The sequence below is a fragment of the Cryptomeria japonica genome, chromosome 8, assembly GCF_030272615.1.
Source record: "Cryptomeria japonica chromosome 8, Sugi_1.0, whole genome shotgun sequence".
NCBI classification, from domain to species: Eukaryota; Viridiplantae; Streptophyta; class Pinopsida; order Cupressales; family Cupressaceae; genus Cryptomeria; species Cryptomeria japonica.
In genome coordinates this window covers 726406323-726432254 of record NC_081412.1, presented here as the reverse complement: position 1 = coordinate 726432254, position 25932 = coordinate 726406323, and the positions used below count along the sequence as shown (strand labels likewise).

The 25932-nt window shown below is 34.1% G+C and overlaps 1 protein-coding gene and 1 pseudogene across 1 annotated transcript; both read right to left on the bottom strand.

Moving 5' to 3' along the window:
• Positions 1-6105: 6105 nt before the first annotated feature.
• Positions 6106-7487, bottom strand: LOC131046795 (protein DMR6-LIKE OXYGENASE 2-like; annotated as a pseudogene).
• Positions 7488-23669: 16182 nt separating this feature from the next.
• On the bottom strand, positions 23670-25082 carry LOC131046796 (protein DMR6-LIKE OXYGENASE 2-like). Its single transcript, XM_059210735.1, has 5 exons — positions 24945-25082; positions 24511-24758; positions 24282-24394; positions 24030-24241; positions 23670-23924 (listed from the first exon to the last, which is right to left on the bottom strand). Exons 1-5 carry the CDS (start codon positions 25080-25082, stop codon positions 23670-23672), a joined length of 966 nt encoding a protein of 321 aa, XP_059066718.1.
• Positions 25083-25932: the final 850 nt, after the last annotated feature.

The following is a 25932-nucleotide window of genomic DNA, read 5'->3' as shown; positions in this document are numbered from 1 at the left end:
AAAGGAAACCAAGAAATAGGACTTTAATCTCTTGTATGTTGTCTTTAAAGTTTAAATAGTTATAGATTGTAAAGAAAATAATTCATTTCAGTTTCTTGGCTTTGATGAATATGCATCTGCAACCATACTCATGCATGACATTATATTAATAAATTCTTTGTTGATAACCATGTTTTGCAATATGGGGTACTAAGCATACTTGGTTATAGTCAAATCAAAATATTATAACTAATAGTGGCTTAAGATGTTTGTGTAAAATAATTTTGTTATTACTCCATGGCTGAGGAGTGTGTTGGACCTTAACCTCTATCATGAAATTAGATTGTCATGTGGTGAATATACGCTAGTGGGCTTGGCCTTAACTCATATATTATTTAGGATTATGATAACCTTATCTTATAAATAATATCAATCCCAAAAGCTATTATTCATCTTTCCTAAGGTCAATATCAGTATGTTCTTTAATTTAGTAAAACTATGATACATGGAAAATTGAACATATTGTTGATGATTAACAACTATACAACTATTGTTCATTAAACCTTATCTAGAAGAACCTAATCATGATATATGGTGATTATTAATTTGCACTATTAGTAATTAAGATCATAGGAATAGAATATTATTATTATCATGGGTATATATTTATATAAAGACTCAACAAATATAGTGTCTTCACCTATCTTGAGCATTACATCGGTGATAATCACACTTAAAGGAAGTTTATCATTCTTGATGTATGCTGAACTATATAGTTGGATAACAAACTACAATATACATGACATACTTATCTTGAAGACAATAGTTTGAAATATCATGACAATGGCATGTGAAATGAAGTTTTGGCTTAATTAACTCAAAATATAAGATTAGTGGTTGAGTTTTAAATCTAAGCTCTATGCATTCGGTAATTATATATAAAAAACATATTATGATATGGTGGGTACCCTACCTTTTGGTATCTACAATTATTAGCTTTTAATTATAAATGTCAAGTGAAAAATTATTTGGTTCAATTAACTCAAAATATAAGATTAGTGGTTGAGTTCTAAACCTAAGCTCTCTACAATCGGTAATTTTATATATAAAAAACATATTATGATATGGTGGGTACCCTACCTTTTGTTATCTGCAATTATTAGGTTTTAATTATAAATGTCAAGTGAAAAATTATCTAGTCCAAGAACCAAGCTATTATAGGAACAATGGGTTATACAACCAGGAAAATGAAACTAGAATGCTAAGAATATTATTACCACTAATATTAGGGAGTGAAAATCTTATATGAAAATACACGAAGCATAATGTTCTAATTACCTCAAATGTGACATAAGTACTGATCATAGTTGATGCAAGTTTGTAAACATTGTACAAGTCTTTAGGGGTCAAGAAGAAATTTATGTGGCTTTAATAGGATGATGTCCTATATTTTTATGATGTTTGATATGATTGAACCATATTGAAGTGAAATGCCACTTGAAGCCTTATCAATTCTTAAGCGACATTTTTGTATCATATCAATATTATGTCTACATGATGAATATTGATCTCTTAAGTACAATAAATTGATAGAGGACTATCATGGGAACCAAGGAATGGTAATATAGTTGTGTTGGAAGATTGCATGTTTGTTTAGGAATCATGGATTTGGAAAAGATACACCTATGTTGTAAGTCCTATGAGGTTTCAAATACTTGTGATATTGAAACTATATATAAGAGTTTGAAACCTCATAGGACTTAACACATAGGTGTATCTTTGCCAAATCCATGATTCCTAAACAAACATGAATCTTCCAAAACAACTATATATATAGGATGAATAATAATGGAGGACTTTTTGGATCAAAACCTCGATACCTTTAAAGAGGAAGTGGTATAGTGCGAGTTACTAAATTGTGAACTTATTTATGGGTAAGTGCACCAAGATGGGGGACCATAAAGTTGTCAAATTTGTTTTTGCCCAAAAGTATCCTTTTGGCAAGTGTTAAATAGGGCACTCACCATATTTGGCACTTTTTAAAATGCACTCACCATAGTTGGCATTCCCCATGCCAAAGCTATTTGGCAAGCACTAAATTTGGCACTGGCCAAATGGAAATGCATTTTAAAAAGCGCACTCCATTTGGGTAGCGCTGAATTTGTCACTAGCCAGATGTATAGCATTGGCAAATTGTTTTTCTCTTTCACTCTCTCCCAACAAGAATATATACATGAAATATAACATTTAAGTATAAGTCACATTTACTTTAAGTTATATTTCATTTATATATTGGCAGGATGTTTAAGAGTAGTTTTAGATCTCTAGGAGTTATAATGTGGATTCTAGGTTTTACACGATCATTTAAAATTTCAGATAGTCAAATTTCAGTAATCAACATGCTTCTATCAACATTCTTTCACTCTCTCTATGTCATTGTCTTTATCTCCCCTAGACTCTTCCTCTATCCCATTTCTCTCTCTCTCTCTCTCTCTCTCTCTCTCTCTCTCTCTCTCTCTCTCTCTCTCTCTCTCTCTCTCTCTCTCTCTCTCTCTCTCTCTCTCTCTCTCCACCTCCCTTCACTACCATTATTTCTCTAAGTCTCTCCCACCTCTCCCTTTATACCTCACCTTCATTCCTTAACCCCATCTCTATCCCTTCCTCCCTCACTCTCTCTTCTTCTCTCTCACTCTTATTGTTTCTCTCCCCTCTCCATTCTCTTGATCATTACTTCTTCCTCCCACACTCTATCTCTCCCCATCCTTAGGTCTCTCTTTCCCTCTATCTTTACCTCTCCATCCCTATCTTATTACCGACCTCTCTCCCCATCTATCTCTCTCACCTCTATGTTCCCCTAGATCTCTCACCCCTCTCTCCCCTGGCTCTAGGTCTCTTCATTCTCTGGTTCTTTACCTCCCTCTCCATCCCTCTCCCTATTTCCTTACTCCTCTTTCTCTCTTTGTGAACATTTCTATCTCCCTCATCTCTCTACATTTTCCCTCTCTATGTCTCTCACACCATCTCTCCTTCTCTACCTTGCCTTCCCTCCTTACCTCATCTCTATTCATGTCTCCCTTCCTCTCTCTCTCCTCATCCCTATGTCTCTCCTTCCCTCCACATATACCTCTCTCTACCTCTCCCTCTCTATTCATGTCTCCCTTCCTCTCTCTCCTCATCCCTATGTCTCTCCTTCCCTCCACATATACCTCTCTCTACCTCTCCCTCTCTATTCATGTCTCCCTTCCTCTCTCTCCTCATCCCTATGTCTCTCCTTCCCTCCACATACTCTCTCTCCTCATCCCTATGTCTCTCCTTCCCTCCTCATATACCTCTCTCTACCTCTCCCTCCCTATATCATTACCCACCTCTATCCCCCTTTATCTTTCTCACCTCTATCTCTCTCCATAGGCTCTAGGTCTCTCACTTCTAGACAAAGAGAGCCCAAGTGAGAGAGAGGGAGGGAAAGAGAGGGAGAGACATCAGACAGAGAGAGGAGGGGGGAGGGCGGAAGGGGGGAGGGCAGGTTGAGGAAAAGAAAGGAAGAGACCTAAGAGAGAGAGAGAGAGGTGGGGTGGGGGTTGATGGAAAGAGGAGATACTAGAGAGAGGGGAAGGGACAGAAAGAGAGGGAGAGACCAGAGAGAGCAAGTGAGAGAGATAAAGGGAGTAAGGGAGGGGTTGATGGAAAGAAAGGGCTTTATGGAGTGGATAATTATGCTGATTAGAAACATTCATTCTACGACTTATTGGATGTTGTGTAGTATAGACACCCTAACTAAGTGAAGGGGTGCATGTTAGCTTTTTTGATCCAGCAAAAATACTAATACGATTAGCTCCAACTCTTCATGGCAATTGGACAAGACAAATAAAATGAGCGCTCTTTCACTCTTGTAGCAAAGAGGGCATACTCTATACATATTTTCAACACAACTACTCCATGTGCATAAACCATTGTAAGCTACACAACAACCTCCTCCCTCCTCCCTCCTACTACCAATTCCTCCTCCCTCCTACTACCAACATCAAGGAATTGGTTGGTTAATTACAAGTATTTTATTCCATTGTTTGTACACTAAATTTAGCTAACTTCACTTGGTATTATCTTAACCACTAATATGCAGAACCTCAAGTTGACACAGATCACATCTTTGTTGAATGAAGACCCTCAACTATACAATCAATTGGTTGGTTAATTACAAGTATTTTATTCCATTGTTTGTACACTAAATTTAGCTAACTTCACTTGGTATTATCTTAACCACTGATATGCAGAACCTCAAGTTGACACAGATCACATCTTTGTTGAATGAAGACCCTCAACTATACAATCATCACAATCATTGTATTGATCAATATGAAAGTGTGCAAACTGGAAATCTATTAATTGTTGCCATTTTCACTCCAAAATTTTGGCTGTTGGAATAAGTTGTCTTTGTGCTTAATAAAAATAAGTTGTCTTTGTGCTTAATAAAACTCTCATTCAGCTCAATTGAACTCAACTATGATGGATTTCAATCTAGAATTTTTTTTTCGAAATCTGTGTTGAAATTCTCTGCTGTAATTAACTTCTCCTTGTGCTTAACAAAACTTTGATTGCTGTTAGCAAATGCATTAAGACAAAAAAACTACTTGTATGTCTTATATTTTGAGTACACTGATATTTTGTATATACTGTAACTTGCAAATACTATATCTATTATACAACACATTAACGAGTACTTCAAATCATCATTCTAAAATGATAAGCTTTTTATTGGTCTAACTGATTTTATTGCGGGAAAATGCTAAATTATTAATATTTAATAGAGTTTTTCTTTCGCGATTCTCCGTGGTTTCTAATTTGATAGATAGTTGAAAGTGTCATATCAAGCAGGAAATTATGCAAAACTTGTCTTCTTTATCTAATGCAAACTCGGTAAATTATGCCACAAACAAAACTTAAAGCTTTGTTAGGAGTGCTGGAAATAAAACTGAAACCTATAGGTGCTGAAATATCAGAAGTTAACTCTGAAACTGAAAAGAAAATAGACCTATGTGATTATTTAAAATAGCCTATAGGTGACTCTTGAGATGGAAAATAGCCTACAGGTGATGATATAAGATGAAAAAGAAAGCTTTCAGATACAGTTTTCAGACTTGCATGTGAGACACTTAACGTGAGACAGTTTTTGTAGTGACCAAATTAACAGTCAGAATTACAATATGCATCATCCTTAAACCAGTGACTATATCAAAGTTAGGAGTCAAAACCAGTGATTATATCAAAATTACACTTCAACGTACACACTTTCAAATATTGGAATTCAAAACCAACGGTTTCAATTTAAGCAAAGGCTGTTATTAACTGCTTACATGTGCAGACTATTCTTCACACAAACATCAGAAATCTATATTAATTACTCACTGTTAACACCAATCTGCAAGACGCCTGCATCACCTACTGCAGTTGACCCTTCTTGCAACTAGGATGTGCAAATCCTTACTTATCTTCCACTCAGATTTAACACTTTCGGTAGTAGATGGAAAAGCTCTTACGAATGAAAATACTTTGCACAGAAATCGCTTACAACTACTTTTAGCACAAATGATTGGATAATCACTCTCTTCTTCCTACTGTTTGTACATTAAATTCCTCTGTAAACATTTTCTAAATTTAGATGCTACTGTTTGACAAATTCCTATCGACTCACTGTTAAATGGAAAAAACATGCAGCTGCTAGTTTATAAATTCTTATTAAAGGGTCGGTTTTTTTTATGTTGGTCACCATAAGATGCAGGGCAATAAGTGGATGACTTCCAGTAGAGGATAACATGGGTATCTTCGACAATCCTTCAAGCTAAAAAATGTAAGATTGATGAGGTATTTTTCAAAATAAAAAAACAAACAATTTTTTGGTATCTGATTCGTCAATACCAACATATGTATGTTCTAACAATCAGAATGATACAACAGAGGAAAACAACAAAAATGATAGAACAGAGACTGCGAACAGCTGAATAACTCAATATATTTATTCATCAATTGTTACATATTTATGCACACCGTGAGACAACTGTCTGCAGTATAAATCTGCTAAAGAGACTGACAACAAAGTGATGAAGATTGACAGCTATCTTAAACTGACAAAATAGGACACCAAACTGAGGGTACATAACTAACAACAGCATCTTTATTTCACACTTTTCAATCATGGACTGATTTCAATCTTGAAGCGATCCAAAATGCTCTTGCCCTTCAAACCTTGGCTCCAGAATGCTGTCATGTATTCTTCAACTTTATGTCCTCTGTATAAAGCTGGATGCTCCTCATCCACCATGGATGTTGCCGGAGTGATGAAGGTATCAGACGAAGGCCCATAGAAGGTGGGAATAGATATACGCGCAGCAGTTGTATTAGTTACAGCCCTGTGCTCGGCGCTTTTGAATCTTCCATTGCTTACAACCTAATAAAAACTCACACAAAAACAATTTAAAATTCAGAACTCCCAAAATAATTTTTGAGCAGAGGAAGTCTGTATAAAGCGAATAACATTTATAATTCTATAAGCCTCAATTTGATCAGCTACATTCACTACAAAGGCATTGGGTATTGGTTCTACTGCAAACCATTTCCCATCTTTTAGCACTTGCAGGCCACTCACATCTCCTTACATCAAAACAGTGATACCTGACGCATCTGAATGAGATGTTATGCCAAGGGTAAGATCTGGATTTGGGCATGGAGGATAGTAATTTATGTTCATCATCTGTCTATGCTTTCCAAAGATTGCATTCAAATAATCAAAATCTTGTCCAAGAGCTTCAGAAATTGCACCCAGAAGCCTTAGAACCAGTACTCTTACCTCCTTGCAATACTTCCCTGCAACCTCTCTGTTTCAAAAAAGTGAAATGAGAAAAATAGGGTCATACACTTCTTGGTGAATTCCTGTGAAAAACTCTCTTTTAATTTTTTTATCTTTCTTTAATTTTTTTTTTACTACCTGTAAAGTGCAGGCTTTTGAGGCCATGAATTGATAAATTCCTCCAGCGGATGACATGGGTGTCGTAGAGAATCCTTCCAGCGAAAGAATTTTTCCTTGGTGACATTGAAGCTTGTGGAAACTCTGACAGCCTGCCTTGGGTCCTCTGAATAGAAACAAACCCTGTCTTCCACAGGCATTTCAAAAAACTCTCTGGCAATGTCCATCATGCTTTTCATAACGGTTTCTGGCACTCCATGGTTAATGATCTGAATAGAATGATCCATATTGAATTTTGGGGGTACCCAGATAAAATTAAGAAAACAAAACAAATGTAGATGTTTACCTGGAAGAAGCCATCCTCCTCGCAAGCCCGCCTGATCTCATTGACTACATTTATTCTATGAGGCCCATCCAAATCTTTGAGGTCTATGACTGGAAATGTATAAGAATGACAGACCTGGGACATGTCGGGACGTTCACCCGGAGGAAGGACATAATTATCCTGAACATGAAGATGATTGTGTCCATTGCACAGGAGTTTCTCCATAGCGTTGAGATTAGACCCAACATGTGCTGCGGATGTCATCTTGTGATGAAAAGAAGAAAGTTTCAATTGCTCTGGGATTCAGGTTTTCTTACACTTACGGGTATTTAGTTGGGTTAAAAAATATTTTGGAGAGCCGGAGAACTGGAAACATTCGTCTGCATTCAAGAAAAGACATGCAAAAGTCGATTGAAATGCTAAAGAAAATTCTATTATCATAAAATACGTCTGGTGTAATTGATATACAGTTTTTTAAATTCCATTTATCGTAAATTTTTTTATTTATAAATTGTTTTATTTAGATCATTCATAGAGAGGTGAAATTGATATACAAAATTTAAAGGAAAAATCCATTATCATAAAAGACATCAATTAATGAACAGTTTAATTTGGATCACTCACCACAGGTGAAATTGATATATAAGTTTTTAAGGAAAACTTCATTATCATAAAGGACGTCTATTTATAAACCTGTTTAATTTGGATCACTCACATACAGGAGAAATAGATATATGAGCTTTTAAGGAATGCTCCATTATCATAAAATATGTCTATTTATAAACTGTTAGATTTGGATTACTCATTGACATATAAAATTGATAGAAGAGTCTATAAAATAAGCAATTTAGAAGAAATGAGTTGCTAGCTGTGTGTATATATATGGTGAAATTGGTATACCAGCTTAAGCTTCAATATTATAAAAGATGTCTACTCATAAACTGTTTTGTTTGGATCACTCATTCACAAATAAAATTGAGAGAAGAGTTTATCAAAGAAGCATTTTAAGAATTCAATGGGATACATATATACACATATACATATATGTGTACATATGCATACATACATATATAGATGTATATGTATACATATCCATATATATACAAATAGATATATATTATTTGATATATTATGTCTATATGTATCACAGTGTACTAAAACATGGTTCCTTTAGTATCTTCGGGGGTGATTTTAATGCTATCACTGATTTAGATGAGAAAAAAGGAGGTGTTTTCCTAATAAAAGGATTATGGATGACTTTGGGGATTTCATTTCTGATATGAGCCTTTTTTATTGTAAGTCTCAGAATGGGATTTTCACATGGACAAACATGAGAAGGGATTTTTCGCAGATTGCTGAGAGATTAGATCGGTTTTTGTTATCTGAGAATTGGATTGATTCAGATTTTGAATTCTTTTCCTCTATTTTACCGGTCTTAGGTTCTGATCATTTTCCAATTTCCCTTTCAGTTATTGAGGATAGGGCTTCTTTTAAGTCTCCATTTAAATTTGAGCCCATGTGGTTTAGGGATTCTTCCTTTTTACCTCTGCTTATGAAATGGTGGAATTCTGCTCCTTTTTGTTCTGGGTCTCATATGTTTCAGATTGCTAAGAAGTTAAGTTATTTAAAATTGAATATTAGGGAATGGAATATCACGCATTTTAAGAACATTTTTTAGCAGGGACAAAGGATTCAAGATACGATTGAGTATTTTAATACTCATGTGCTTCAACATGGTATGGTGCCACAAGTTTTCGATGAATTGAAGTCACTAAAATTACAGCTTGAGGAGGTGTTAGCTAGAGAGGAAATCTATTGGAGACAGAAATCTAGCGAGTTATGGCTTTCAGATGGTGATAGGAACACAAATTTTTTTCATTCTTCAACTAAGATTAAAAGATGTAAGAATATGATATCTTGTATTCAGTGTCAGAATGAGAATTTATTGACAGAGCCAGAGGACATTGCTTCAGAGGTAGTTAGGTTTTTTAAGTCATTATTATCTTCGGAAAATGGAAATCTCAGCAATGATATTATATCTAATATTCCTCCTTTAGTATCTTTGGAAGACAATAAGATGTTGATGTCTCCCTTTTCCTTATAAGAAGTTAAGAGTGTTGTCTTTGCCATGAATCCGGATAAAGCCCTAGGACCAGATGGTTTTACTCCTTTATTTTTTCAGAAATGTTGGGATTTTGTGGGAAATGATGTTTTATTGGCTCTCGAGGAATCTAGGAGAAATAGGTCCATTTTAAAAGAACTTAATACTACAATGATTGCAATTATTCCTAAAAACGAGGATACTAAGACTTTTGTTGACTTCTGCCCCATTGCTTTATGTAACACTTTGTATAAGATATTTATGAAGGCAATTTCCCTTTGGTTGGCAAAAATTCTACTTAGGATCATTTTGTTGGAGCAAGGTGGTTTTGTTCTCGGAAGGGAGACGACAGAGGGTGCAATTATAGCACATGAGGTGCTGCATTCTATTTCCACCCAAAGAACCCCGGCCATGATACTTAAACTAGACATGATGAAGGCTTATGATAGAGTAGAGTGGGGGGCTTTATGTGTTGTTCTTGAGAAGTTAGGTTTTTTCAAGGCTTGGGTCAAATGGATTCGTGCATGTATTTCTTCTGCAAGATTCTCGGTTTTAATTAATGGTTCTCCTTGTGGTTTTTTCACTTCCTCTAGGGGTTTGAGATAGGGAGATCCCCTTTCTCCCTTTTTGTTTATTCTCCTAGCTGAAACCTTTAGTTGGGCTATTAGGGCTGCTAAAGTGGGGGGGCTTTGGAAAGGTATAAGGATTCAGAATATTCCCCAAAGTATTTCTCATTGTCTCTTTGCAGATGATACTCTATTATTTGGACATGCTTCGTTAGTTGAGGCAAAAGTGATTAAAGGAATAATATGAAATTATGCATCATTTTCTAGTCAGAAAGTGAATGGTGATAAATCAAAGATTTTTTTCCTTAATACATCAAAACTGGTTCAACATAGGTTGCAATGTTTTTGGGGATTTGAGACTGGAAATCTTCCATGTACTTACCTTGGGATTCCTTTCTTTGTTAAACAGGATAAGATTGGTTTTTGGGATAAGATTATTTCTTTCATTTCTAAAAGAATTCTCTCATGGAATCAAAGATGGTTAACTTTGGCGGGTAAAATTGTTCTCATCAAGTCTGTTTTGAATGTTGTTCCCATATATCTCATGTCTGTTTTGAAGTCTCCAAAAGCAGTCATTGTTAGTTTACAGGATACTCTTAGAGATTTTCTTTGGAACAATAATAAAGATGGCAAGAAGAAACTCCCTTTAGTTGCATGGGATAAGGTATGTTTACCTAAGGAACTTGGGGGAACAGGAATTCGGAGTCTAGAGAATCAGAATTTAGCCTTAGGTGCTAAGTTGGTTTGGAAATTATATGACAAGCCTAGGTCCTTATGGGCATAGATTACGTTTGCCAAATATTTAAATAATGGACTGAGAGAGTACATTTTTAAAGTCTCAAATTTGCCTTTGGGTTCTGCTATTTGGAATTTCCTTTGTAAATGTAGATCAATTATTTTGCCTCATCTCTCATGGACTGTTCATAATGGTAGAAAGGTCAGATTCTGGGATAAAGTATGGAATGGACACACACCTTTGGTGAATATTGGGGATTGGTCTCCTCTGATCATTGTTCTTTCCTCCCTTTGGGGTGTTTTTGTAGCAAATTATTTTGAAATTGTGACTAGTGGACCCCTTGAGCTAGCTAGATGGAAGTCGATTGATTTCTTAGATGTTGATCAAAGCATGAAATTAAATTTTGAAAAGATTTTGGGGGATAGAATTGTATTTCTTTCTGATTCTGAGGATGAACTTATTTGGACAAAGATTATTTCTGGTAAGTACATTGTTAAAGATGGTTACAACTCTCTTATGGTTGCTAAAGATTTATCTTCTTGGCCTTATAAGTTGTTTTGGCTTTCGGCTTGTCTTCCCAAAGCTAGAGCCTTTTCTTGGTTGGTAATTCAAGATAGAGTCCTTACAGGCATGAGACTAGATAGGCTTGGTATTACTGTTGTTTTCTCTTGTGTCCTTTGTAACAAAAATTTGGAATCTTCTTCACACTTGTTCCTACATTGTGATTATGCTTATGAATGTTGGCAGTGGTTGTTTGAGAAGTTAAATATATCCTTTGTTATTGGTAAGGATCCCATTTCCCATTTTAGATCTTGGTCCTTTATGTTTGCATCATCTTTTTATGCATGCCTTTGGATCATATCTCCATCTATTGTGATTTGGAATGTTTGGCTAGAGAGAAACAATAGGATATTTAAAAAAACAAGGTCTCCTGTGTCTGAGGTTCTATTAAAAATTGAGTCTTCAATCTCTGAGGTTGCTTTGTCATTTATTTATAAGAATTTGGAAAATCTTACTTCTTTTTCACGCTGGGATAGTAGAGTTACTAGAGTTTGGAAGCTGCTGTCAGTTTTACCCTCTCATGGTTCAATTTAAAAAAAGAATGATGCAATAGGTAAGAGATGCTCTGCTAGATGGAAACCTCCTCCGCAGGGGCACTTTAAACTGAATTTTGATGGGGCCTCTCGTGGTAACCTTGGGCCGGCTAGGGTAGGCATGGTAATTTATGATCACAATGTAAATTTTACTCGAGCTAAGTGTCATGCTATTGGTTTTAAAACTAACAATTATGCGGAATTTCATGCTTTGTCTTTTGGATTGGATATGGCAATCTCTTTGGGAATTAAGGACTTAATAATTGAAGGTGATTATATGGTGATTATTCAATGTGTTATGAAAAGGAAATCGAATTGTTGGAATTTGCAGTATATACTTGATCCCATTTTACAAAAATTAGAATTGTTTGAATCTTTCTTGGTATCCCATTGTTACAGAGAAGTTAATAAGATTGTAGATTATTTGGCAAATTTAGCCATTGATAGCAATGCTAATTAGCAAGAGGTGGGTTTTGAGGAAATTCCTTCTAGGGTATGGGAAGGTTTGCAGCAATAGTCATATGATTTTCTTGAGTAACGTTGATGTAAAATTTTATGATGATAATTATTTACGCTTTCCCCTTCCATTTCAAGTATTCATGTTCGTTGTCTAGAGAAAAGTTCGAGGTCATGGTATTTGATATAATAGTGTTTTTCCAAAGATTTTTTGATACTTTCTTTTTTGGCAAGAAGGTTTTTGGCTCATGGGATTTGGCACAAGGCTTTGGAAAATTTTGTCTTCTTCCATTGATAGCAGCTATGGAGTCTACATTTGAAAATTATCCGATGGGTTTTTTTGACAAATTGTCATATGGGCTCTATGCAAAACTGATATTATATGTGTTGTGCTCGCAATTTGTATGTGGTTTTGGGCGGGGTGTATAAATTGATCCGTTAGATACTATAGGTTTATTTTATGAGCTGTGACCAGAGGTTTTCTTCCCAGGGTTCTTTCCTCTGGTATGCTCTTTGAATCCTGTGTAAAAAATAAAAAATATTAATAAAAAAAAAAGTTTAGTGGAATAATCCACTTTTATTGAAAAATAAAAATAAAATAAAGGCAAATAAATAAGAGATAACTCTACATATCTCAGTCAATAAGACATGATAAACAGTATATCATCATTCGTATTACAAATCCTTGTCAATTCATCTTCGATAACTTGGAGAGAGAGAGCATCAGTGATATCCACCCTGCCTTGAAGCATTAAGGTTCTGCGTGCTACTCCATTAGAGGAGCCTAACCCATCACAAAGGATCTAGCAACATGTGACAACATGCATGATGGAATCTAGTTCACTATGTTAAATTTATGCCCATGCAACACCTATCTACAGCATTATCCATTGAACTTATTTATATGGAAGAAAATGTAAATCAATCTAAGCAATGCACTCCTTGGTGCGAGTCACTAATAATCAATATTTATAGCACGTAAGGTCCCAATCATCTCACTATGATATCTGGACATTTAATAAGATAGAGGAAACAACACCACAAGACATGCTTGTAACTAATTTTCAGTTCCTAGGATGGTTAACTAGTAGAGAGGAATAATTAACAAGTAGTTAGTCCATAAAGGAATTTAATCTACACTATAAACACAACTCCATTCAATAACCAATAGTACAAAGGATCTTGGATCCTCATGACTTAATTAATTATGGGTAGGATCATAACTCAGTTACTAATCTTTTTCCCATGTATAACTGATAGCAAATAACTATCATATGAACCCATATGGTTGCAGTTCAAAAATCAACTATGATTTGATACTTGCCGTTTGGAGCAAAAGACAACATTCAAATAGTCATATCTTTTACATCTCTCTGCCAAATTCAGAATTTCAATATGTTCTGGAAAGGGGAAGGAACGGAGAAAAAAACCCATAAATTTGTTTTGCAAAAATCTCAAACATATGCAAGAAGATTTTTCTGCATCTCTGGTCACTAGCTTATCCAAACAACAGTTGTCAAATAGGAAAAATAGCTATCTCAATTCCAAGTGTCTGTAAACACCTTCATAAGATGCTTTGATTTGGTCAACTTAGTGTCAAAATATGAAACAAATCTTTACCTTACTCGAAGAATAAAACAAATTTTAAATCTTTAGGACTTCCTATCATTCTTAATACCCTAAGACTTGCTTGATATGTAAAATGATCTTAACATTTCTACTATCAAATTGGTTCTGTTTTAGATACAACATGATAACATCACACTACAGTGTTATCATAGTAAATATTATGGCATGGATTCCTAATGGTATAGGGGAATAAATCTTTAGCGGATGGCTTGCATTTGTTAGGAACAACCATGCATTCTTATGAGAGATTACGAGGTAGCAGCATATATTCCTCTACAAACTGGTTGTATAAACAACATATGGTTTCTTCTACCTAGGAAAAATCTTTGCAAGATGCAAATAGTGTCAGAATATCTTATACAAATATTAATTAGATATTGGGAGGCCTCATCTCAATACAAGGAACTAGATGTTGCTGAATCTTTTCCATAATGAGTGTGGATAACTTCTACCCAGGTATGAAAATGAGTATAATCATTAGGCTCTAAAGAATTTCTCTCAATGGTTGTGTAGTCCATATTGGGTAACAGCATTCTTATAAAAAATGGAATGTATATTTTACTTCCCTTTTAGCCTATTCTCCAGGCTACAAAATAATAGCAGAATTTCTAAGAAGCTTGAAGTTCCCCATGCATAAGGATGTTATAAGTAGATGAATGTCTCAGTTCCTTGGGCTTTTTTTTTTCCTCAATCAAAAAGCAGATGGGTTTTGGGTGTTCTACATCCCTAGCATTGCATTACCCATAAGCATTGCATCATCATCTGTCTCTACTAAATTGTCAGATTTTCTGAATGTTATATAGCAGCTTCAGGAATTTAAAAGTGTAGATTAAAAGCAATTGAATGTCATGAAATCAGCCATTACTTCAACCTTGTTTGATCATTGATAGACCTCAAGCTATTAATTTAACCTTTTTCATGGGACATCAAGTAGAAATAAAAGAAACAAGTGACAAAAGAAGGTTTCAAAAATCAGATACATACCTATACACACCCCAATCTAACCACACACAACTTCAGTCTCCAATCCTAATAAGATCCATACCACATCAATTCCATTTTGACTGACTGGAAAATCTTCTAATAATAGTAACACTTTTCTTGCATACAATATAGCCCATCAAATAATACCTTACGTAAAACTACATACGAAGAGAGCATTCCCTCTAAAACAACTATTGCACCTGACTGATTAAATCAATGCTTATAACAAATAAAATGTAGAAGAGAAAAGATACTGAGCCTTGTTTTCAAACATACAACAGTCATTTCACTTGCAACATAACAACACAAGAGACATTGTGTTCTAAATTGACTATGCATAAATTGCAACGCACTAACCTGAGACCCTTTCCAGCATTGAAGATAAATTGTTGCTGCTTGGGTTTACCTTATTGTGAACCAATCTCCTTTGATTGAATCTGTTTTACTGTTCTTAGAAGGATACTTCTTTTCCTACGAAACAATTTGGTGCAGAGTATATAAAAAATTCTTCCCCCCCACCCTCCCCCGAAGAAACTTTTTAAACAATTCCCACCTTCTCTAGCTTCATGCCACGCCTCATATGCCTGCAATATAGGGAAGCATTGACAAGGCACGTGGGGAGGGCAAATTATTCGAGTATTCCTTTATGATTTTATTTCTATTAAAATAAATTCAATCATTGTTCTCTTTTAAGGGCATTACATGCCTTTTACTAAAATGTATTATATTCGGCATGTTAATATTATTTTAGTAATATTGCAACTTCGTTTTTGCTAGTATCCCGCATTCTCACCTTTTTTTTTTTAGCTCATCCAACGTGTGCTTGTCAAAGAAAGAATAATCACCAAAATTTCGCCACGACTTTGAGGAGGTTGAAGAGGTATGCATTTTTTTATTTCTTTTTGTCAATTTTTGTGAAGTTGTAGATTGAATTAGGTTTTTTAATTAAACTTTCTTTTAATTTTTAAGAATTGAGATTCTATACCAAAATTTGGATAACTCTCAATCACCTTCTCATGAACACCCCCTAAAGGATAAGAACATCAAACACTTCCTTATATCTTTAGACATCCTCTAGGTACACAAGAAAACGTAGTAGGGAAAATAGAAAATAACCAAAAATAGCTTGAGAAATTGATCACAAGGCTAAAAGATCTTACTGCAACAAACTTTTTTAGTACAAGCCTTATTAATTACTTGCAATCTATCTTATCTCATACAACATTAGTGAGTCGGAAAATCATTTTTTGGTTCAATAAAAAAGAACAACAAAATCAATTTTATTTAGACAAACTATTATATGAGGAAGTGAAGAAAAGTAAAATTGATAAATCCAACTTGTATGCACTTTTCATGGACCCTCGAACCAATCAACCTTTATACCTTGGATACAAGAGGTTCTATATCCATTAGTGCCACCACGAAGGGATTAAGAATAATGTTTGGGATAGGTGGTGGATGGTTTTTTATTAGCCTCCATGCATTAATTATGAGGTACCTCAATAGATTTTTAAGAAACTCTATTGTGAGTTTGTCCTCAATGAGATCCTAAACTATTTTGACTATCTAGATTTCTATGGTAGAGGTGGGGGCTACTCACATGACAAAGTTGGGGCACATTATTACCCAAACCTGGTGCCAAGACATTTGGCCAGACCTATGGTAGATCATGTCACCATTCCTTCCATTGTGAAGGATAGTGTCAAGGTCGATACTTTAGACTCCATTAGCTCACCCACTTAGACCCTTATATAGCATGCTAGCCCTCAAGTTTTAGCTCACTTTTGTTGATCTTACAAGTCTGTTTCCACTTGTGATCTCATGAGTGAGCATGCACATGTATAGGAGACATCAAGTATAAAGGACATTGTCATGAAAAAATATTTTTTGAATGAAGCATTCAACATTGATACTCAGGTGAATCTTTGCAAGTTCATTTAATTTTATTTATTTTGAAATATAAGAATAACTAAATTGGTATACTGATTGTGGTAAAAATTTAGGGTAAGAGTGTTCACAATAGTTTGTTTTTTTCAATAAAAGTGGATTATTCCACTAAACTTTTTTATTTTTTACACAGGATTCAAAGAGCATACTGGAGGAAATAACCCTGGGAAGAAAACCTCCGATCGTAGCTCATAAAATAAACCTATAGTATCTAACATATCAGTTTATACACCCCGCCCAAAACCACATACAAAATGTGGTCACAACACATATAATATCAGTTTTACATAGAGCCCATATGGCAATTTGCCAAAAAAAACCCATTAGATGATTTTCAAATGTAGACTTCACAGCTGCTATCAATGGAAGAAGACAAAATTTTCCAAAGCCCTGTGCCAAATCCCATGAGCCAAAAACCTTCTTGCCAAAAAAGAAAGTATCAAAAAACCTTTGGAAAAACACTGTTGTATCAAATACCATGAGCTCGAACTCTCCTCCAGACAACGAACATGAATACTTGAAATGAAAGAGGAAAGTGGGAATAATTATCATCATAAAATTTTACATCAACATTACTCACGAAAATCACATAACTATTGCTGCAAACCTTCCCATACCCTAGAAGGAATTTCCTCAAAACCCACCTCTCGTTGATTAGCATTGATATCAATGGCTAAATTTGCCAAATAATCCGCAATCTTATTAACTTCTCTGTAACAATGGGATAACAAGAAAGATTCAAACAATTCTAATTTTTGTAAAATGAGATCAACTATATACTGCAAATTCCAACAATTCGATTTCCTTTTCATAACACATTGAATAATCACCATAGAATCACCTTCAATTATTAAGTCCTTAATTCCCAAAGAAATTGCCATATCCAATCCAAAAGACAAAGCATGAAATTCCGCATAATTGTTAGTTTTAAAACCAATAGCATGACACTTAGCTCGAATAAAATTTGCATTATGATCATAAATTACTATGCCTACCCTAGCTGGCCCAGGGTTACCACGAGAGGCCCCATCAAAATTCAATTTAAAGTGCCCCTGTGGAGGAGGTTTCCATCTAGCAGAGCATCTCTTGCCTATTGCATCATTCTTTTTTATTGAACCATGAGAGGGTAAAACCGACATCATCTTCCAAACTCTAGTAACTCTACTATCCTAGTGCGAAAAAGAAGTAAGATTTTCCAAATTCTTACAAATAAACGACAAAGCAACCTCAGAGATTGAATACTCAATTTTTAATAGAACCTCAAACACAGGAGAACTTGTTTTTTTAAATATCTTGTTGTTTCTCTCTAGCCAAACATTCCAAATCATAATAGATGGAGATATGATCCAAAGGCATGCATAAAAAGATGAAGCAAACATAAAGGGCCAAGATCTAATATGGGAAATGAGATCCTTACCAATAACAAAGGATATATTTAACTTCTCAAACAACTACTGCCAACATTCATAAGCATAATCACAATGTAGGAACAGGTGTGAAGAAGATTCCAAATTTTTGTTACAAAGGACACAAGGGAAAATAGCAGTAATACCAAGCCTGTCTAGTCTCATACCTATAAGGACTCTGTCCTGAACTGTCAACCAAAAAAAGGCTCCAACTTTAGGAAGACAAGCCAAATGCCAAAAAAACTTATAAGGCCAGGATGATAAATCTTTAGCAACCATAAGAGAGTTGTAACCATCTTTAACAGTGTACTTACGAGAAATATTCTTTGTCCAAATAAGTTCATCCTTAGAATCAGAAAGAAATACAATTCTATCCTCCAAAATCTTCTCAAAATCTAATTTCATACTTTGATCAACATCTAAGAAATCAATCGACTTCCATCTAGCTAGCTTAAGGGGTCCACTACTCACAATTTCAAAATAATCTGCTAGAAAAACACCCCAAAGGGAGGAAAGAATAGTGATCAGAGGAGACAAATCCCTAATATTCACCAGAGGTGTGTGTCCATTCCATACTTTATCCCAAAATCTGACCTTTCTACCATTATGAACACCATGAGAGATGAGGCAAAATAACTGATCTACATTTACAAAGAAAATTCCAAATAGCAGAACCCGAAGGCAAATTTGAGACTTTAAATATGTACTCTCTCACTCCATTATTTAAATATTTGGCAAACATAATCTGTGCCCATAAGGAGCTAGGCTTGTCATATAATTTCCAAACCAACTTAGCACCTAAGGCTAAATTCTGATTCTCCAGACTCCGAATTCCTGTTCCCCCAAGTTCCTTAGGCAAACATACCTTATCCCATGCGCAACATTCCCCTACCCCCATTTTTGATGACATTGTCTACTCCACTAGTATATAACTAGTAAAGAAATGTATGTGAATAGTCAAACCTTATGTGAATGGTTTTCTCATAACTCACTTTGGATGTTAACTAGTTTGATGTTGGAGATTCAATATTGACACCTCATAGTGAAGGTCATCAACAGACTTTCACCCATGTAATCTTTATTCATTAATGGTGTTGTAAAATAATTTTAGATAGTTTTGGTAATTAAATGGCATTTGTTCCATTTTCAATTGGTGACATGAGATACTCCTCCTGGAGTTTGCACCATGTTGGAGCATGGTATTGTTGCAGCAGTAGCAAGTTTTGTTTCTTTGGTAGAGGTATGAGAAAAACTAGTAAATTTCACATTATATTTGTTCTTTCAACTATCTAGTATTGAAAATCCTATTGATAATTATATGTAGTTTAATTGCTATCTCGATACTTGTTGTAGGGACTTGTGACTCCAGATCGTGAATGTGCCCCTATTGTGGATATGAACATTGTGATTATTTGTACACAGTAAGTGATTATTTTTTTATATGTCATTCTAAAATTCAATTTCTATATATTAATGTATAAATTTTTTATTTTATTAGGTGGATCTCAAGAAAATTCTAGAGAGGAGGATGAGTGAGCATAGTCAAAAGACACCTACATCATATACAACTCCGTCCACTCAATAGTCAAAGTCAGCGCATGAATTGTTTCCTTCGCTTACTAGGAAATGACTAGATTAGGGTCCTTTAATTTATGCATGTATGGGATTGTTGAACATATGTTTTGTATTATGGATATATGACATTCTATGTCCATATGGATTTTGGCAAGCCTATATGACTTTATTGGATATATTTTATACTTTTATCAACTTTTAATGTTGTATGACTTTATGGATTTTTGGTTAACGTAAATACTTTTTGCCACTGTTATCCATAATTGCACTACAAATGATTAAATGAATATTCACACAAAGTTGATTGTTAATTAAACATCTGACCTAAATATGCATCTCTATGGCACATATACTTACCATGTTATTATCATTTTCAATGCTAACATGCCTATTACTTTATGTAATAATTATTGATATTGCAGGTAACATGATAACATGCTTAAGTCTAGATCAAAGTTTCTTTCATGTATGATTTTTTCTTTCACTCAATTTCCTAATTCCTATGTTTATTTCATAGGTTCATTAGGACTGTATGCATTTTCAAATTTTGAAAAACAACAATTGAGTGTATATGAGGAATTGCCCAAATATTATCATGGAAGAGGTTTGCTATATTCTAGATCAATGCTTGTGTTTATATTTGGAAAACTTTACGTTCTATAGGTGATTATGTTGAATTAATTAATAACATACCTACCAAGCTCTTTACTAAGGATTAAAGTACATTAGGAGTATATGAATATATATTTTTTATCAAATAGAGAGAGATCTATTGTAGCTACCATCCATGAATTTTCATTGCATTGAAGGATTATGATTCTTAGAAAAAACTATTTTACAAAATTTATTTTGTTGAGAAAATTAAAATGAATAGCATTATTTGATAAGTAATATTATTGGACCTAGTTAACATCTAAATTTCAAAAGAATGGTCTAAACTTTCACTATTTACATTCATATTCAATTAGCATAGGTTCATCATAATGGTAAAAAAATGACATGATACCACATCAAACCACTCCCTACAATTGACATCATCATAATAATTTTTCCCACTAAGAACACACTCTTGAATATGAGATATCTATCAACACAAAATTATGTTCCACTACAACCTCTCATTTCTACTTCTTTTATAAGTTCCTTTCCCATATCTTGCATGATTCCAAAATTTATCTTATAGTGATTCACTTTGCATTCCTATGTTCACTTTACCATCATAAGGAGTTACCTCAAAATTCACACAAAACAACCGTATGAACCATGGTGATGACCCTAGTAAAAAGAACATAAAAAATGACTACATAAGATACCTTAACTTCATTATTCTCGACTATCTAATACTTGGATGGGGTGGATAGGGATAGTATCCATTTTGGTTGGGATAAATTTGCACCCTAGTGCAAACTATGTCAAAATAAAGACAAGAAACCAACATGACATTTTTAGAAAAAATAAGGTATGCTTTCATTTTGTAATGGCATTTAACTTCAATTAAGATATTTCTTATCTCAACCTACAATAATTTGATGGCACCATAGTTAAGTGTGACTTCCTTTGACTTGTACAAGCGCATACAATCATATGAGGATGCATAGCAATCGTTGGAATCCTTGAAATTCTACGATTGGAATTGTATCAACTCATTGGCTTCAAGTTCAAAATTCAACAAATTTACTAAAAATATAAAATTCATGGAAGTTCACCTTCAAATTCATAGGAAAATGAGTGAAGTATCTTTATTAAAACACATGTTTAAAAATCATTTGTGTTTTAGGGTTTTCAGTTTTTTCCAAAAAAAAAAACACTCAAGTTGAACATAAAACATGATTGCAACAAAACCATGGCTAATAAGAAGAATTCATTGGTGGGTGAGTAGCAAATAGTGGTCATTGAGAGATATGAGGACCATTGTTGAGTTCTTTGGGAGCTACCAGCTAGAAGGATGCATTATCATCGATATAAATGCGCTTATGGACAACCACAATAGGAAAAGCCATTGTCATTGTTGCAAAATTTTGCTCATTAGGAAAGAAATTTCATAGGTCATTGTCAAAAAAAGCTCATCGAATTTCGTAAGAGGACAATTTTGTGATGCCAACACAATACAATATCTTCCTAGAGAAGAATATACTGCATTTGGTCAATAGATCAAGGAGGGAAAGAACCATGATTAAACAGAAGAGAATTCTCTTATTAACTTTTGACTAATGATAGGTTTATTAAATAACTTCATTAATATTAATATTTAATAAATTAAAATTTTAATATTTTAAAATATTTAATTTAGATTGTTAATTATTAATATATAAAATTTAATAAATTTAAATTATAATATTTAAATAAATAAAATATATATAATATTACTTAAAGCTGCAGGGTAATGAGTGGATGAATTTCTGTAGAGGTTATGAGTGGATCACTTCTGTATAATTGCTGCAAGGAAAAGCTATATTAAATGTTCTCATGATTACTTAAACTTGTCATAGTGTCTCTTTCTCGTATGCAATTTATGGATTTGATTGTGTTGGAAATTTTTACCATCAACGTTCTGAATCACACTCTGTCATTCATAATCAGGATGCAAGAGAATTCAAGAAGTTGAAAAAAATCAAATCCAGAAACTGCATACAAGATTTGAATGAATAGTGAAAATCTTATAGATTTGATAGTGTCTTTTTTAAGTAATATTTAATTTTGAAATAAATAAATTATATATATATATATATATATATAAATAAAACACATCTGATCGGTGGGTCGATCTGGGTGAAGTTTATAGTTACATTGAATGGGAGATAGAGCTGCTCAGAAATTGGAATTAAATCTCTGTGACAATTAAACATATGGTCTCATAAAAGGAGCTAAGTAACACATTTTATCTCTTCTGAAAAAAGGCAGACCTCAAATAGTAGAAGTGAAAAGAATGAATGTAAAACTACTTTGAAATAGGCGAAAGAGTGTTGAAACCATTCCTAGAGTTAAAAAGAAAAAGAAAAAGTTTTGGACAAAGCCAAATCCAATGTATACTGTTGATAAATAGGATGATGCAAACTCTTCAATTAATGTTTGAGAAAAATTGAAAGATATTATTATGGATCATAGTGTTTTTGTTTTCTATGTTTATTCATAGATTGTTAGAAATCAAACCTAGGATCTTTCATTTATTGTCAGGTATTCTATCACTGAATTACCAGTTTCTTTTATGAATGGTCCATCTTCAAATGAGATGTGATTCATTTTCAACACCCCCTTTGAACAACATTACTGATCTAAACTCTGATACCATGGTAAACTTTTCATGTATCAATTAGAAGTTAAACTCAAAAACCTCCCATTATTGAATTACCAGCTGTTTGTATGACCTGTCCATCTTTAATTTAAATGTCACTTAAACTTTAGGACCAACAATGAAAGTTAAAATCAAATTCAGTAAATTATGCACCCTTACATCCAATCTGAGCAACTGGAGATCAATAACCAGCACATATTCATAAGAGCGATTAAAACCCTCACGTTTATCCTCTAACTTGTATACATTTCTTTTCTAAACTTTGTCTCTGTCATATCATACTGCAACAGCATATCTCTCCCTCACATCAACAACAAACAAGTGCAACGATTTTTATTGAAGGAACATAAAAACAGTAATAAAACTGGAAAATTTACATAATACATAAATAAAATATATTAACTAGTTATTATATTGCATTCATCCTCCACTACATATATAGATTCAGTAATATAACTGAAATTTTCCAACTACCAACTATCCATAAACATATAACTCAATACACTACTAATGTTCAGTATCTTCACTCTTCCACCTTATTTCTATACCAGCTAGTGTCCACTGTCCATACCAGCGTGTATGTATGTTCCAATAACATCAGTTATATACCACACTTTTCAATCATGGACTGGTTTCGATCTTGAAGCGATCCAAAATGCTCTTGCTCATCAAACCTTTGCTCCAGAATATCCTCATGTATTCTTCAAATTTATATCCTCTGTATAAAGCCGGATGCTCCTCATCCACCATAGATGTTGCAGGAGCAATGAAGGAATCACAGGAAGGCCCATAGAATGTGGGAATAGATATGCGTGCAGTGGTGGTATTGGTTATGGCCCTGTGCTTGGCGCTTTTGAATCTTCCATTGCTAACAACCTAATAAAAACTCACACAAAAACAATTCAAAATCCAGTCCTCGCAAAACAAGTTTTGAACAGAGGAAGTTTGTATACAGTGAATAACATTTATACTACTATAAACCTTAATTTGATCAGCAACATTCACCACAAAGGCATTGGGTATTGGTTCTACTGCAAACCATTTCCCATCTTTTAGCACTTGCAGGCCACTCACATCTCCTTGCATCAAAACAGTAAGGCCACCTGAATCTGAATGAGGTGATGCGCCAAGGGCAAGATCTGGATTTGGGCATGAAGGATAGTAATTTATCTGCAGTTCCTGGCTATGCTTTCCAAAGATTGCATTCAAATAATCAGAATCTTGTCCAAGAGCTTCCAAAGTTTGCATTCAAATAATCAGAATCTTGTCCAAGAGCTTCAGAAATTGCAGCCAGAAGCCTTAGAACCAGTACTCTTATCTCCTTGCAATACTTCCCTGCAACCTCTCTGTTTCAAGAAAGTGAAACGAGAAAAAAAGGGGTCATAGACATACACACTTTTTGGTGAAATCCTGTGAAAAACTTTCTTTGTATTTATTTTTCTTTTCAGTTTTTTGTCACTACCTGTAAACTGCAGGCTTTTGAGACCATGAATTAATAAATTTCTCCAGCGGATGACATGGGTGTCTTAGATAATCCTTCCACTCAAAGAATTCATCTTTGGTGACATTAAAGCTTGTAGAAACCAAGACAGCCTGCTGTGCGTCCTCTGAATAGAGACTTACCCTGTCTTCTACAGGCATTTCAAAAAACTCTTTGGCAATGTCCATCATGCTTTTCATCACAGTTTCTGACACTCCATGATTCATGATCTGAATAATCCATATAAAATTTAGGTCATGCTCAGATAAAGGAGAAAGAACAAAATAAATGTTGATGTTTACTTGAAAGAAGCCATCCTCCTCGCATGGCCGCTTAATCTCATTGACTACCTTTATTCTATGAGGCCCATCCAGATCTTTGAGGTCTATGACTGGAAATGTATAAGAATGACAGACCTGGGACATGTCGGGACGTTGACCCGGAGGAAAAACAGACTTATCCTGAACATCAGGATGATTGCGTCCATTGGACATGAGTTTCTCCACAGCATTGTGTTCAAGATGATTAAACCCAACATGTGTTGTGGATGTCATCGTGTAATGAAAGGAAGATAGCTTCAATTTCTCTAGGATTCAAGTATTCTCAGATTGACTCGGGGTATTGAGTTGCTTTAAATAATATTTTGGAGAGCTAGAGAGCTGGAAAAATTTATCTGCATTCAAGAAAAGACATGCAAAAGTCGATTGAAATGCTATAGGAAAACTCCATTATCATTAAAACATCTATTGAAATTGATATACAAGTAATGAAAGGTGTTTATAATAGTTTAATTTGGATCACTCATTGGGGCTAAAATTGATATACAAGTTTTTAAGGAAAATTTCATTATCGTAAAAGATGTCTATTTATAAACTGTTTAACTTGGATCACTAGAGACAGGTGAAATTGATATATGATTTTTTAATGAAAACTTCAGTATCATAAAAATGTCTTTTGTTTTATTTAGATCACTCATTGACAGATGAAATTGATAGAAGAATTTATAAAGTAAGCATTTTAGAAGAAATGAGTTGTTAGCGCTTACGCTTACTCTCACTCTCTCTATATATAATGGTGAAATTAATATACAAACTTTTAAGGAAAACTCCATTTCCATGAAAGATATCTATTTATAAACTATTTTATTTGGATACTCATTGACAAATGAAATTGATAGAAGAATTTATAAAGTAAGCAAGTATATATATATATATATATATATATATATATATATATATATTAAGAAAAATTCCACTATCATAACAGATGTCTATATATAAACAGATTTATTTGGATCACTCATTGACAAATGGAATTGATATAAGCGTTTATAAAGTTAATATTTTGGGAGAAATAGGCTCTCTCTCTCTCTCTCTCTCTCTCTCTCTCTCTCTCTCTCTCTCT